The sequence below is a fragment of the Chionomys nivalis genome, chromosome 22, assembly GCF_950005125.1.
Source record: "Chionomys nivalis chromosome 22, mChiNiv1.1, whole genome shotgun sequence".
NCBI classification, from domain to species: Eukaryota; Metazoa; Chordata; class Mammalia; order Rodentia; family Cricetidae; genus Chionomys; species Chionomys nivalis.
In genome coordinates, this window is record NC_080107.1 from 19,156,556 (window position 1) to 19,171,954 (window position 15,399).

The following is a 15,399-nucleotide window of genomic DNA, read 5'->3' on the forward strand; positions in this document are numbered from 1 at the left end:
ACAAATCTCAGGCCTTTTTCTATCTGAGAAAAGTTGATAATGATAATAAAAGGCATCTCATTAAGTTATGATAACTAAATTATTTCATTCTAGAAGTCATTGAGAGTAACGTGCTATATCATAAGCACCAAATGAATGTTAGGTTCTCCTATTAAAAAATCAAGTTTATTAAGGACAGATAACATCAAATCATTGCTTGGTATTTTCCATTGTTCCTTAGCATTAACACAGAGATAACAATCAATAGAATTTGTATATTTTTTTTTTGTTGTTACAGTGTCTTATTATATAGCTTAAGTGTCCTGCAGTTCATTATGTAGACCAGCCTGGCCTTGAACTCGTGGGCAGTCCCCGCTTACCTCTGCCTCCTGAGTGGAATGGCTTTTTATAAGGAAACATGCATTCTTGAAATGTATCTTAAAATCCATGTAATAATTTTAATTGTAGAATAATTAGAGTAGTTACATTTGCCCTGATAGAGATGATATCAGGGGAGATCCAGAAAATGGAAAACAACTCCTGGTGTAAACATAACCAAAAGTGCACAGGAAAAAAGTTTGGCAAAACATTTTGTAAGCTATAGTTGCAGAGTATAAAACTCAAGCCCTTGAAAAGCAATGCCTGAAGCAGTTACAAGTGTGTTTTGTCCCAGGGACTGCAAATTAGAATATGAATTAGTCTACCAAAATTCCTGCATCTGAGGGGATTCAATGCAATTGTGTTGCGGAACTATTTTCAAGTTGTGATACTACCCAAAGTGAGTGAGATCTCTGAGGAGTGCTGGGCCACACACTGAACAGCAAAAGAAAAAAAATGACAGCTCCTGAAGAGCTGAGGATTTAAATTTTTTTTTTATTCTATTAGGAGATGCTGAACTTTCTAGGCATCTGCATATACTACGTGTACTAATATAAAGAAAGTCTTCCTCAGAACAATGACTTCCTGTAGCTCGCACTAGTTTTTTAAAATATGATATAAACATAAACAATAGAATTTTGGATTTCTGGAAGTGGGCAAGATAATTATTTCAGAGAGAATAATTTAATCTTTAAAATGAATACATGATTTCCCTTAATTATTCTGTACAATAAGAATAATTTGACTGAATGGAAATAAAGCAGTTGGACATTTCCACTCATTAATCAGCATCCTTCTTGCCTTTCTTTGAAAATGTTTTTAAAAACTAGTTCGCTGCAAACAAATTATTAGCTGATTAGGCATGCCAGCCAAAAGGAAGTATCCCTTTGTCAGAGAGAGAACTCTGCACCTTGCAACATATTTCTGTAGCTTTTTTTTTTTTTTCAAAAATAAAGACAGAACTGTAGCTTTTATTCTCACATTCATCCTTGAATCATGGGAAATGGACATATGGGAGGAAGAGGGAGCATAGCAACAGGTGATGCTGCACCAGACCCCACTAAAACCAACATGCAGCAAGACAAGAGGCCAGCCAAGAGGACCATCTGATACCCAGATGCCACCGCTGAAAAAAAATCATTGCAAAGCTTGGCAGCAATTTCCTGCATCTGTCAAGTTAACCACATAAAAGACTATAGATTGACATGAAGAACCAGGCTGACAAAGAGGGCAAAAAAGAACATATCAAATGCCATAATCATCAAGGGAATGCGGTGCCAAATGAATGCTGCAAATGCATTCATTTACTCTGGTGATCTGGGATTGTATTGCTGTTTATTAAAAATGATGTCAAAAGAAGCCTGAACTGTCTACAGAAACATGCAGAAAATCCCAGAGCTGTATCTTAACAGAAACTTTCTTTTCTACAAAATAATGTCTCTCTTTATTTCCACTTCTACATAGCAAGCCCTAAACAATACCAAGCTTTTGTTTTTAATTCCTCTGAAAAGGATTCAGCTAACCCCTATGCCCTCCAACTCTAAAAGGGAAAAAAAAATTCTAGGGCATGGATTTAAGTGTACATCTATACAATATATAGTATTTTTCATGGTCATATTATGATATTTGTGACTGCTTTCATGCTTGCGTGATTTCAAGTTTTGCTAATTTTACGATCTCCATTCTCAGGTATAGTAAGTTACTTAACTAGTGAATCTCCTTAACACAACACTTAATTGTGTATTTACTAGCAAATGTTATTGTAAAAACATTTTCTTGTTGTCATGAAAAATACCATGTAAAAGAAAATGAGTACTTCTGGCTATAATACGAGGAAAAAGCAGAAAGAGATATACAATACATTTGGAAGAGACAGAAAATGACATGAATGCTGGGGTGACCCGAAGAGACGATGTGCACTCAGATACACCCAGTGAAGATCACAAAGTGTTTGACACAGAAATGGAAGAACATGATTCACAGAACAATTCCAGACAATGTTGCAACCAACCAACAATTAGCCTTCAATTAAAAAAAAAATAGTAAAATCTGAAAGTGTAGTTTAGCTTGTGATTTGAGGATGTATTCAGGAAACATCTTTTTACAAATACGAATCTCAAGCCAAAGCCAGAAAACTTAAAAAAAAAAAAATGAGTGTAGCAACAGGCACGTCGAATAGCCAAGGAGTAACCTGTTATTCTTAGTAAGCGGTCTTCTAAGAAAGTATTCTTTCATCATTGTCAGGAGGAGAACCAACAATAGATTATATTATAATTGAACTTATAGGAGGAAACGGCACTATGCAGGAAATAAGTTTCTCTTGTTGCTAAATTCTGACTGGAGGGAACCTGCTTTGAAAATATCGACATCCAACGTGAGAACAGAGCACTCGGACTGCAGACAACTGGCGGAGGAGGCACAATGTGACGGGTCCTGTCTGATTCAGATTTAAATTTTAACATTTACATCTATGCTGATTTACTGTGTAACAAAAGAGATAATGTGATATAGCCTTGTGTTTATTTTCAAGACAAATATTAAACAATTTCGTTCTTCATTCTATTCAATGCCATTGAGAACTTTGGAGGACCCTTAAAGAAAGTTTTACTATGCTAGCAATACTCTCCTTGATTTAAAGGAGAAAAACAATGGATATATTTAGAACTTTGCAATAGTCGCAAATGTCAAAGACTTATTTATTTGTATGAAGAACAAGGAACAAGAACAAAGGCCTGTGATCCCCAAGTCTGAAGCCTAGAAGGAGCAAGGGTATGTGACAACTGAGAAGATGATACTAAATCTCCATCAATGTCTAGTCTTCTATATATAATTCCGCTAATGATTTGGAACAGTTAAACCAGAACAGTTTAACTCACAGTCTGGAAAGACAGCCAGGCTTCAGCAAGGTGCATTTCTGCCTATTATTACAAAGGCTAAACTACTCTGGTGAAGCCAGTCCATGACTTTATGCCTCTTTCCCCCTAAATAACCCTTAATTCAATTTAAAACTTCAGTATAATGAAATATATAGCTATTTAAATGATAATTCAGATTTATGTAGTTGACATAGTCTTTAATGCAATGTTCCTATATGATAAACAGAAGGCAGTATATATACTATGTAAGATATTTGCTTTGAGCTGGATATGGTACATGGACCCGGAGTTCTGTGTAGCTAACCAAGGAAAAGCTACCTAGGTTTATACGAAATGCATAAGCAATGCCACTTTCAGATTAAAGAAATATAGAGTTTTCACTTTTTTCCTTTAACTTTTCATATTCTCTGGTTTATAAATCAAACTCACATAAAAACAGAAAAGTAAAGATATTTTTATTTTAAAAAACCAAGATGTATAGTATAGTGATTCTAGATTAGAGTGAGTAAGGGTTAATACACTTTGCAGCTCATGCTTAACTGACTTTACAGAGTTGTGCTTAGCTGTGACTAGCTGTGCTGTATTAATAATAAAGTTGTGGTGATATTTGCTTTTTAATTAATTCTGAAACTATTAAATATTACAAAATTAAATTAAACATATTCAAATTAATGAGGCTATTAAACTTATGATCTGAATTCCTTATTTTTAAAAATAAAATAAATAAAACATATAATACAAAATGGCCTAGTTTAGTGAAGCTTTGGAGCCAATTCTTTCACTTCTGAAAACTAATTACTCAATAATTTTTTTTCATGCACAGCGGATAATTTTCTCCCTCATTTTCTATTTGTGTGCTTTTATCCCTTTCTCTTGTCATACTGCTGTACCCTGTAAGAGTGAGCAGAGCAGGCTGCCATGTTCTGGTCCTGGTCTCAGAGAGAGTGCATTCGGCTCTTCTTCATTTGGGATGATATTGGTTGTGAACTTGTCATATATTGCTTTTGTCTTTTGTTATTCTTAATGTTTGATTACTTTGAACCTCAGTTTTCCAAGTTTTTTTTTTAATCATGGAGGAATACAAATTTTATTAAATCTTTCTCTGCATTGGTCAAATTGTGAATTGGATAAATGTGTGAATAAAAACAAATAAAAATTTCCTTAGTTGATATCAGTCGGTAGTATAGTAGGAACATTTGAACCATGAAAAACAGCAGCATCGTAAGTCAGGGTCTCTGCTTTCTACATGGAGAACTGGTTAGGCCAACACACCAACAGTCTAGCACTTATTTACTTCATTGTATTTTTTTACTTGTATTTGTATTCTCTATGTAGCCAGGGTAGACTTGAACTCATGAATCCTCCTGAGTCATTCTCCCAAGTGATACGGTTCCTGGTGTAAACCACAATAGCTGCCATCCCTAAGAGTTCACAGAAGATGTGAAATAGATATCTTCAATAATTAAGCATTTTATTTGACAAAAACCACACACAAATTTAATTAATTATATTTAAAAGAAGTTTCATCATTAGTTTCTTCAAGAGAATGAGGAATGCCCACTCTCTCTAATATGTACCCCAAACTCCTTAATATAACTTATTATAAGCAACTGTACATTCTTATAACTGCTTATTGTTATACCAGTGAAATAGTTTTCATAGATATTTTAATTATCCTAATATATTTATAAAATTGTACCCAGCACAATATCTGTTACTTCAGCAATAATTTTTAGTTTTAGAGACAAGCAAAGGCAGCTGGCAATTTCTTCAGATGTCAGAACAGAATAAGACTGTACATGTCCTATTTTACAAGGATTGATTTTAATTTTATAAAAGTTTTAATTAAATATAATTACTTCATTTCCCCAACTCTTTCCTGCTCCCAAACCCTTCCATGCACCCTCCTTTTAACATCTGCCATGTTCCCCACCTCCCTCTCAGATTCATGGCTTCTTTTTCTTTATGATTGCTACGTACAAACCACACACACACACACACTGAAATGTGTAAGTACACACATATAAGCTGCTGATTCCATTTAGTGCTGCTGTGTGTCTATGACTTCAGCGCTGATCATTGGGTACTGGTTAACCAATGAGGGGACTCATCCCTGGGAAATATGAATTTCTCCCCTAACAATCATTAGTGGTCTGTGGTTCTTGGTCTAGTAATGGACCTGGTGACCTTCCCCCTTTCAAGCCAACATGTCTATTGGTGTTATCCTTGAGGTTTCATGGGTATAGCTTCCCTATCTCACAGCAGCCTTTCTGTTCCTCTGGCTCATCTTCCTTAATTGATTCTGATTATTTTTAACCATTCAATATTTTATCAACTTAACATTTGTATAAATGATACATATATTGCATGCAATTGAATGATAGTGAAAAATTACTTAATTACAATTACAAAAGAGCAGGACAGAATATACAGTAAATAAAATATATTTGTTTTAAAAGTTTGTTAGAAATCTGCAATAATTCTCGAAGACGATACTTACAAACTATAGTATTTATGGCCAAAGTTTTCCTTTGTTTTAGGCATTGCAAACAAATAATATTTCTAAATGATGTAATTCAGTGAAACATACCTGAATACATTGTCCCTTATAATAATGAACATACTTGGTGTCAAATAAAAGAGGAATCCCAAACATAGGAAGATTGGTATAAAATGTACTTCACCAGAACTGAATATTTCCTTAAATCAAGGCAAAGCGTGCTAAAGTTAGAACTGATTATCCCTATGAAGGTAAGGTTTCATACTCTAGAGGTTAGTCAAATAGTGCAAGCAAATTTTCATACCTCTGTGAGACAATTTCCTGAAAATCAATAAAAACTATGACCCTGAAAACAACATTTCATGCTGAACAGATGAATACTCAGCACAGGCAGAATCTATGACCATTAGTTCCTACCAACTGAATGAGAATGATTAGTATAATGGGCCTTAAAACACACCTTTAGCTTGTGCTCTTTTCTGTTGATGATGACAGCTGTAATCTGTTGGTCCATGAAAATCAGAATTGTACAAAGCAAAGCTGGGATAATGGCAGCTATAATTGTCCACCATGGGTTTGGACCTAATGGGGTAACAAACCATCCACGGTCGTCTCTTGTAGGCTGAGAAAAAATTAATCATACATATTAGTACCTAGATTGATAAATACCTAATTGAACCAAGTCATATAGATATAAACAGGGAATTCTTAATTATAAAATGGTTGGCTGAACATTCAATAATAATGAATTCATGAAGAATTTACATCACTAAGGATACCATTCTAAGTGTGTTATCTTTCAACTCATTTTTTTCTACTCAACACTGTAAAGATGAAATTGAGGTATAGAACGCTATAGTAAATTGTCTACGGTTCCTAGTTAGTAATTAATTGAGGCTGAATTTGAACTCCAGCAGGTTAATTAAAAAAACATATTCACAATCAGTATCTGCATTAAGTAAATCACACCAACACTTACCATTTACTGTTGGCAAATTTAAAATTGCATATTGAAGACTATGTTAGAAACAAGATCATAGATAAATAAGATAGAACACTCTTTTAGTTTATAATCACAAGCAGACAAACAGAGTATGTTGATATAATATAGTAACTTATTTTAGGAATGTACACAGGCTGCTGTACAAAAATTAAAAACAAAAAACAGAAATTCAGTCACATCAGAAGTTCAGCAAAAGGTTCAAAACATGGCTAATTCTGGAACTGAATCCCAGGGGAATTCATTATGACAGCAAAAATCCTTTGATTAAGTCCTTAGTTCTGCTTGACAGATGAGAAAACAGGCTGAGACAGTAAGTTCCCGGCTTCAAGGGCATGTCCTGCCTTTATAATATGGTAGGCCTTCTCATCCAAAGACTATTTTATCTGGTTTTCAAACCCCATCCACTCTACGGTTTCACCTCACAATAATGCATGTTCCTTTGTTTCAGAATGATTCCTTGGCATTAGGCATGTTGTAATGTATGTATACATTCCAACCATGATAGCCAAGAAGAAAATGTTTAATCAGCCTTCTGGTTCCATTTCTATAATTCTATTTTAATATTAAATCACAATTTTATTCATACTGTGTATCATTTATTTCTTATCTATTAATGTATATTGTTCACACTCTCAGGAAAATCTCACGTACTCTCATCAAAATATCACATACTGGGGTCACAGATATCATTTACATAAAGATTTATAGACACAGAGAGATAGAAAAGTAGATAGATGTTAAGTGCTAGTTATGGTCACCTTGAAAACACTTGGTACTTTTAGTTTTGGCGATGGAATCCCAATGGCATAGTCAATTAAAACCATACACAGAATTGTAAGAAAAACTGCAAAATCACTCACTATGGATCGAACCTAGAAATAAAGAGAATGTTGTTACTTGGGAGAGCTATAAACAACAAGGTACTCAGAAACAGTCTCAAATCATACTTTACAAGTGTTGTTACTGCAATGTTACCTTCTATGCACATTATAAAGTATTATTGTTAGCTATTCTAGAATTTGAAGACATATTCATGTTCCTCGTCCACACTTCTCAGAATAAAGATTTATTGACCTCAAATAATGGTGGTCATTTTCCTTTCAATATTTATGTAAAGTATTTATTTCTATTCCAGGTATGTGAAAACTTAGAACACAGATTTAGGTCATCTGGCCTGAACCTGATGAATTTTAGGACTCTTGCATACAAGTTACATTTTAATATTATGAATCTAAAGGACCATTAAACAAAATTACCTGTTTTATTTACTTTAATTTTTTAAAAATTGTTTTACTCAAGGCATGACAATTAGTAACAGTCAAAAACAGTGTGGACAAGCTTTAAAAAATTCTTTTATTTAAAGCAAATTCTGTATAAATCAGTTTTTGAACCATTTCTCGTTGTAGGAAGCCATTGTGTGGGAGTGCACAGTACACAGTACACATGTGTAAGTCAGAAAGGAAGCTCTTAGACACTGGCCTTCACACAGTTTCTCATTGGCATGGAACTTCATCAGGTAGGCCAGGTTCATGGACAGGCACATGCAGGATTCACCTCCTCCCCTCCAATCTCACTGCCTCTGGGATTACAGGTGTATACCAATACACCAGCTTTTTAAAACACGGCTTCTGAGGCTCTGGATTCTCATACTTCCGAGGCAAGCACTGCACTGACTGAACCACCCCTAGGTCCTACAAGACGTGCTGGAGTAATTATCCTTAAGCAGTTATCAGTTATATTGACTTTCTATTAGTATGCTTTTGCAACATGGGCACAAAATACTTAGGATTAAGTTTCCAACATACAGAGAATAATTCAGTATTGATCAGGTTAAGTGGAGGTGGAGGAAATGAATCTGTCATATTAGCAAGGAGTAGGTGACAGAAAAGCGGCTCTCTGTGGAAGGGAAAACTTCTCCACACATTTACCAAAGAGGAAGGCTTTTGAAATGGGTATTTCAACCCAAAAATATTTGTTTCCTCGGTTTTGTTTTCTATCTCACCCACTATCCCCTTTTGTGGTGGAATCAAACATCAAAGAAGTTACTTTTCAGAGCTAAGTGTTGAACTCAACTGATTCCCTGTTTACTTCCCAAATATGTGGATACAAGCATGGTGGATTAGGGGAAAGGGTTGATGCTTTTAAAACAAGAAGACAGTTGTCTAGAGAGCATTGCAGGGTTTCTCCATTCAACTTAGTTACAACACCTTTGAGCATCAAATGACCCTTTCTCAGGGGTTGTCTAAGGCCATTGGAAAATACAGAGAGCTATATTATGATTCATAACAGTAGAGAATTACAGCAATGAAGTAGCAATGAAAACAAATTTATGGTTGTTTATCGGTCCCCACACCATGAGGTCACGACATTAGGAAGGCTGAGAACCAGGGATTAGACAGTCTAATGGCTGCTCCTCTGAGGTACCTGTCAGGCTGGAATAGGTCCCTCTGCCTACTGGGAAAGAACGCGATACTCAGTGTGTGCTTAGACTTTCCAAAACTGTAAGCGGGAAGGGAAGAGTTGACCTTTTCTGTCAGAGGTAAAACCTGAAGGGCTTGTGCCACCTGAGATACCTGTGTCACCAAAGTGCCTCCTCTCCAGCCCCTTCTCACCGCCTACCACTAACTCGCCAATTCCCTCAGGACTAAAACCTCTCCGTGGTTCCCTTCATTCTGTCACTAACTCTCCTTTGTTCTTAAGAATGTGGCATCCCACAACTGTCCTTTAGTTTATGTTTGGGTCAGGAATATTAGAGCCCAGGTACCTTGGTTGGGAAATACCGGCTCGTCTTGAACTGCTTCAGAGTGGCTGACATGGTAACCGTGGAGAAGAACAGGATCACCGACCAAAAGAGAACATCTGGCACATAGGGGTGGCCATGGCCACAAGCTCGCCCAACATACTCCCCGTGCAGTGATCTGCACTCCTGCTTGGGAAGGAAAACGGAGCTGGTAAGGAAAGTCCAGTGCTTTTCTTCCCGAAACTAATACCTGACCAGCTGCAGCTGTCCACCGATGGCTCGCACCAGGATTTAGATAAGGTATTTGCCTTCAAAATTCTATTTGGATAGGTATTAAACCTAACGTCTGTTAAGTTCAAGATAACAGATGTACTTCAAGTGTGGCAAGTTTGATAATGCATAGTTTGTACTAACATCAGATACACGATAAAGCATTAAAATGTATCATTTTCACCATTTTCCACACCAACAACAGAGACAGATGTTTTTATTTATATTTGATATCTGAGAAAGTCAGGGCCTGGAGAAATTGAACAATGTACTTCAGCTCATCATGCTGTGGTGGAGCTGACCACATGCACCACTCCTGCAGGGGGTTATAGCATATTAAAACAATATGATTTAGAGAAAGTTGTTTAAAACTACCAAGAAAGACAAGAAAGGCAACAAGAAAATGATGATATACAATTAATGAAATGGACTTTCAGTCAGATATGGTAACTATAGAATTCAAATAAAAGATGAAGAATACATGAGCAAGGCAAGATTCATGTCTATTATTCTAATATATATATATTTTCTGAATATATATTTCTCTTTCTAAAAAAAAGAGAAAGAAAAAATTACTGCCTTAACCATTAGGTGGCAGCAAAGTCAAAAAGAACTTCAAGACAAAAATAACATTTTATATAAGCATTAAATATTATGAAAGGAAAAAATATTCTGTCATCTTGGAAAACTTTTGTATTCTAAAAATTATATTACTCTGCTCCAAAATAAATAAAAATAACAGCTTAGAAATCTAGTGGCTTCTTTAGTCATCTAGGCATTCTGAACAAAGTTTGAACTGTGCAATAGCAGAAAGAGAATTTAAGGGACACAGTGTTTTCACTGAATCAAACCTCAAATCCCCAAGTCTTCTACAGCATTGAATTAACTCCTCTGAAAGATTTTAAGATAAGTAAGTAGCTACAATGTCATCTGAAACAAGTAACCAACCAGTAAACTCCACTTGACATCGGTGCCCTACCCAAAGACTCTGGAGAAATATATCAGTATAATTTATAACAACCTAAGGGGTCTGCCAGGATCTTTCTGGTTAGCTCAATTTCAATTATTCATGTTAAGCTGACCTAAGGCACAGAAAAATGGCCATTGAAAAACTACAGAATAATCCTCTAGATAGTATTTATAGCTTTAGTTTTCTTTTCTAAATCAGAATAAATAAAAAACAATAAGTAAATTTGAAGTTTTCATTTTTCTTTTCTTTGTGTGTGTCCCTGTTCAGAAATGCTTGGAACAATTGCTAAGCAGTACAATGTGTACTGGGATGTCTAAGCAGAGGAGACGAGAGTCCCACGCATTGCACACTGATTTGTGAGCACCTGTAATACAGGTGTGAAAGGCTTCTAAACCTTCCCTGGACGCAGCTGGGTCATATCCTCTACTTCTAAGGAGTCAGACGCCAGTGAAAGATCCTTCAATTGCCTTATCTATAACAGAACACCAATACTGAGCCTAGTTACTCTAACTCAAGCAGATTGGACAATATTAGTTTCTATTGTTTTTCAGGGGACAGGGTCTATAATTTTAAAAGGTAAATCTTATGACCTAGAAAATTCAACATTTATTTTAAGTTTCTGCTATCTGTGTGTGACATACACACAAGGAGAGAGATAGGGGAAAGGATAGAAACGAGAGAAAGAGAGAAAGAGAGAGAGAGAGAGGGAGGGAGGGAGGGAGGGAGGGAGGGAGGGAGGGAGGGAGGGAGGGGAAGAAATGAGTCTTGAAATTTAGAAATGCAAACAAAATCCAAAACCTATCTTTCACTTTAGTCTAACATGGTTTAACTTACAATGGGTACTCAAAAGATACTTGGTAACAAACAGATTTCTACTAATACTCTATGAACACATTCTATTTCAACAATTCTGCGAGTTGACAAAAATTGGTTTTATTAAATAAGAATTAGAAACCACGAGCTAAAATGCATTACACAAATCCAAGCATACTAGCTTGCCGTGAGTTTGAACTAAATAGTAAACAGATGAGATGGTTTGCTTTTGAACCACCACACAGCTCTGAAATCACACCAGAGACTCAGTATTAGTTATGAATGCTCGACCTTATGCTTGTCCCCTTAGCTCTGATAGCTTAAATTAACCTGTTTCTCTTTTAAAAGAATCTATGTTTTGTCTTGAGGTTTTTAACCTTTTTTTTTTATTATATATATCCTACTGTATGTCTGACTGTCTGGCTGGCTCTGGGTATCTCCTGTCTTTCTCCCTAGTTCTCTTCTCTTTCCAGTTATCTTCTCTGGAGCCTAGATTCCTCCTCCTACTTATTCTCTCTACATGACAGCACTGCCTATCCTTCTACTGCCTAACTATTGGTGGTTCAGCTTTTTATAAGATCAGTTAGGTTACTTAGGCAGCAAGGTAAAACAGCAGCATATCTTTACATAATTAAACAAATGCGGCATAAACAAAAGTAACACATTTTTACATAGTTAAAGTAATATCCAACAGTAATAGTTCAACATAATCATTCAGTATTTATCAAATATTTAACCCTTTGATTCTGATTCTTTGCCCTTTATGAGTTAGCAAGGTATAAATTAGTAATCATGAGACATATTGTGATAAAATAAAATAATATATGATATGCTAAATATATATGTAAATTAAATGCTGCATCACTATTTTTACTAATATTGTTATAATAGTTATCAATATAGTGCTTTGTTAATATATACATTAGATAATAATTATGGTTATCCTGAGAAAAACAGCATAAGATAAATTAATTTTGTTGACTTAAGAATCATAGGGCTTTGTGTAACATTCTTTCATGTGATTCAGAATGTTTCTGGTCAAGAATAGAAATTATCTACTGAAAACTCTGCTACTAACTAATAAAAAAATAATATGAAATTTCTTTCAGAACAGTGATCTGTAGTAGAGAATGTCAAAAATTAAAATAAGTCAAAAATGTTAAATTTTCTTTGTCTCTAAAGTATTTTTTACAAACCTCTAGTTGAGCTCAAAACTTTTACATTCAAAAGTTGGGTGGGTAGAGAGGTGGAAATATTTGGGAGGAAGCAGGAAAGGGAAAACACTATCAAAATATAATGATTAAAAAATCTTAAGTAGCCGGGCGGTGGTGGCGCACGCCTTTAATCCCAGCACTAGGGAGGCAGAGGCAGGTGGATCTCTGTGAGTTCGAGACCAGCCTCGTCTACAGAGCTAGTTCCAGGACAGGCTCCAAAACCACAGAGAAACCCTGTCTCGAAAAACCAAAAAAAAAAAAAAAACCTTAAGTAAAAAATGACTAACTCCATCGATTATGTAATAAGTCTGTCTTTTAGAAGGCTGTTATTCAGGATTAGCTAATATATAGAATAAATTTTACTATTTAGCATTAAGTGACTCAAAGTATACAAAACATGAATTACTTTTTGAATAATTCAGATTGAATTATTTTCAACTTGTGCTGAAAAGAAAATAAGAGAAAAGGGAGCAAACAGAGGCTCTTCGCATAAAATAATAGTTTCTAAACAAGTTCTCTACAAAGACACTCACACCAAAACATGTTCACCATGACTCCAGAACTAAGCTTTCGATAAGCTGGACTGTTCTTTCTTATTCACATCATCATTTCCTTTACTGATCAATTTAAAAGGTTTTCTGGGTACCAGAAACCTGGTTGCATTACATTTCTAGGGAAATGCAAGTGGAAAGGAATACATGTTAACCACAAAAGGAGATAAGAGTAAGTGAAGGCTTGTTCTGAAGAAAATGACAGGGGACCACTCTTCAAGATGCCTTGATTTGAAAAAGTGAAATCTGTAACCTACAAAATTCAACATTTAATTTCTGTTTTAAGCTAAGGGGATGTCTCACACATGGGGGTAAAGAAGGAGGGGGAGAGGAAGAGATAACAGGAGATAAAAGAGGTCATAAAATATATACCAGCACTGAATTGTAAACCAAAGCTAAGTCATTTAATTTATAATTCTGAAAGAACATATATAATGAAAACAGACATAAGGTCATATTTTTCTTAAACAAAAATATTTTGAGGCTTATAATATTTATATAACAAAAATATTTCTATGTTCTGTTAACTGACTCGCTTACTAAAATAATATGTGTTTGATCAAATAAAATATTATTTGTCTGGTTTTGGGCTGATGACTATAAAGATATTTGTGAACATAAAGGTAAGCAATGTGGCAAACCTTTGGATAGTAATGCACCTAAATGGAAGGAATAGAAAAGAAAGTGGGGCTACCCAGGGAATTTTATATGTGTTATAAAGCAAAACACTTCTTTTTTAAATACAAATTTCATGCTTTCACTGAACAGAAATAACTGAAACTTATGAATGCAGATTATGAGAGACACACACATACATGGAGCACAAAGTAAAAACAGAGAAATGTTCCCGTGAGAAAAAAATTACAGAGAAGAAAATGAAGCAAAGGTACAGGATTTAAGCATTATAGGCAAAAACGTGTGTGAAGTCCCCCTCCCCCTTTTTCCTTTGAGTAGACTAAAGAATAAAAATGGAAGTTGGAAATCTGTCGAGAAACATATGAGAGTTTTTATAACTGTCACATTCATCAAAGACTAGTATTTACAGTAAAATATCAGCCCATCCGCTCCCCTCATCCTGTTCTGAACAGTGGAAGAAGCACACACAGTAAGTGGAAATATCCTCGGTCCTTCGTGGGCAAAGCAGAATGGGCCCTGCCGTGATGATCACCAGGACTCACAGTTAATGGTCTTCAGCTGACTTTAGTTCTGTTCTTCTGTTTGTGTAACAGAAGGGCAACTCAGGTCTACGAGAAGTTTTTTTTTGTAAGGAGTGAAAACCCGACTGTGGATGGATATCTGAAATGGAGGGACTTTAAAACCAAGCTGTTACTTGTGTAAGTTTGTATTTTCAAAATTCTTACCTTAGTTGTAATAAGTGATTAAAAAATGTCAATACAAGTCTTTACAGTAAATGACTCAAGATGTGACTTCTTGGGCCATGTTTTACTTACGGACACACTAAGGTTCCCCCAAATTATGTCAGAGGCAGAAATATTGGACTCCCTCCATTCCTTCAGTGTATCGTTGCTGGGACTATGTGGCTCCATACAGTTACATCTGAAAGAGCAAAACAATTGCTTTTCTGAAATAAGCAGATTTTTTTTTTTACTGTATCCAAAGAATATACCTGAGAAATCATTTTCCCTAGATAAAGCATTCATCCATCTGACAGGCAAGTAGGTAGGTCACCTAAAACACTCTTGGAAAGACTATACCATCAATTAAGACTAGAATAATGGGATACTGGACCACTTAGCAGTATTTCCTAGAAGAAGGGATCATTCCAACATCTACATGCCCGTGAGTTGTAAGCTACCTAGAAAAATTACAAACATTCTACTATAGCTATTTGTACAATCATATTAACTAAAAACGGAATGACATTTAATTCACGCTCTGAAGGTCACATTTAACTTTGTCATACAATTCTACGTTAAAGACTGTAGAAAGCTCAGTGCTATACCGGCCTTTGTGATGAGGCACAATTCTACTAAAGATCAAACACTCAATACAGATCTTTAGTGCACATTGTGTGAGGTTTTGTGATGGCTATTGGAGTCATTCATGATCCTTTTACCTTGTCTGTTGGGAAGCATTTTTCTATA

At 35.4% G+C, this 15,399-nt stretch overlaps 1 protein-coding gene across 7 annotated transcripts in view; it reads right to left on the minus strand.

Annotated features, from left to right (window-relative positions):
* Slc4a10 (solute carrier family 4 member 10) overlaps positions 1–15,399 on the minus strand; it is a 220,683-nt gene that overhangs the window by 30,036 nt on the left and 175,248 nt on the right. For all 7 annotated transcript variants that reach the window (XM_057755058.1, XM_057755053.1, XM_057755052.1 and 4 more), the window contains 4 exons: positions 14,746–14,851; positions 9,501–9,662; positions 7,495–7,608; positions 6,194–6,355 (listed from right to left, as the gene is read on the minus strand). In XM_057755058.1, the coding sequence (XP_057611041.1) occupies positions 6,194–6,355; positions 7,495–7,608; positions 9,501–9,662; positions 14,746–14,851 (544 nt within the window). The remainder of the gene's footprint in view (positions 1–6,193; positions 6,356–7,494; positions 7,609–9,500; positions 9,663–14,745; positions 14,852–15,399) is intronic.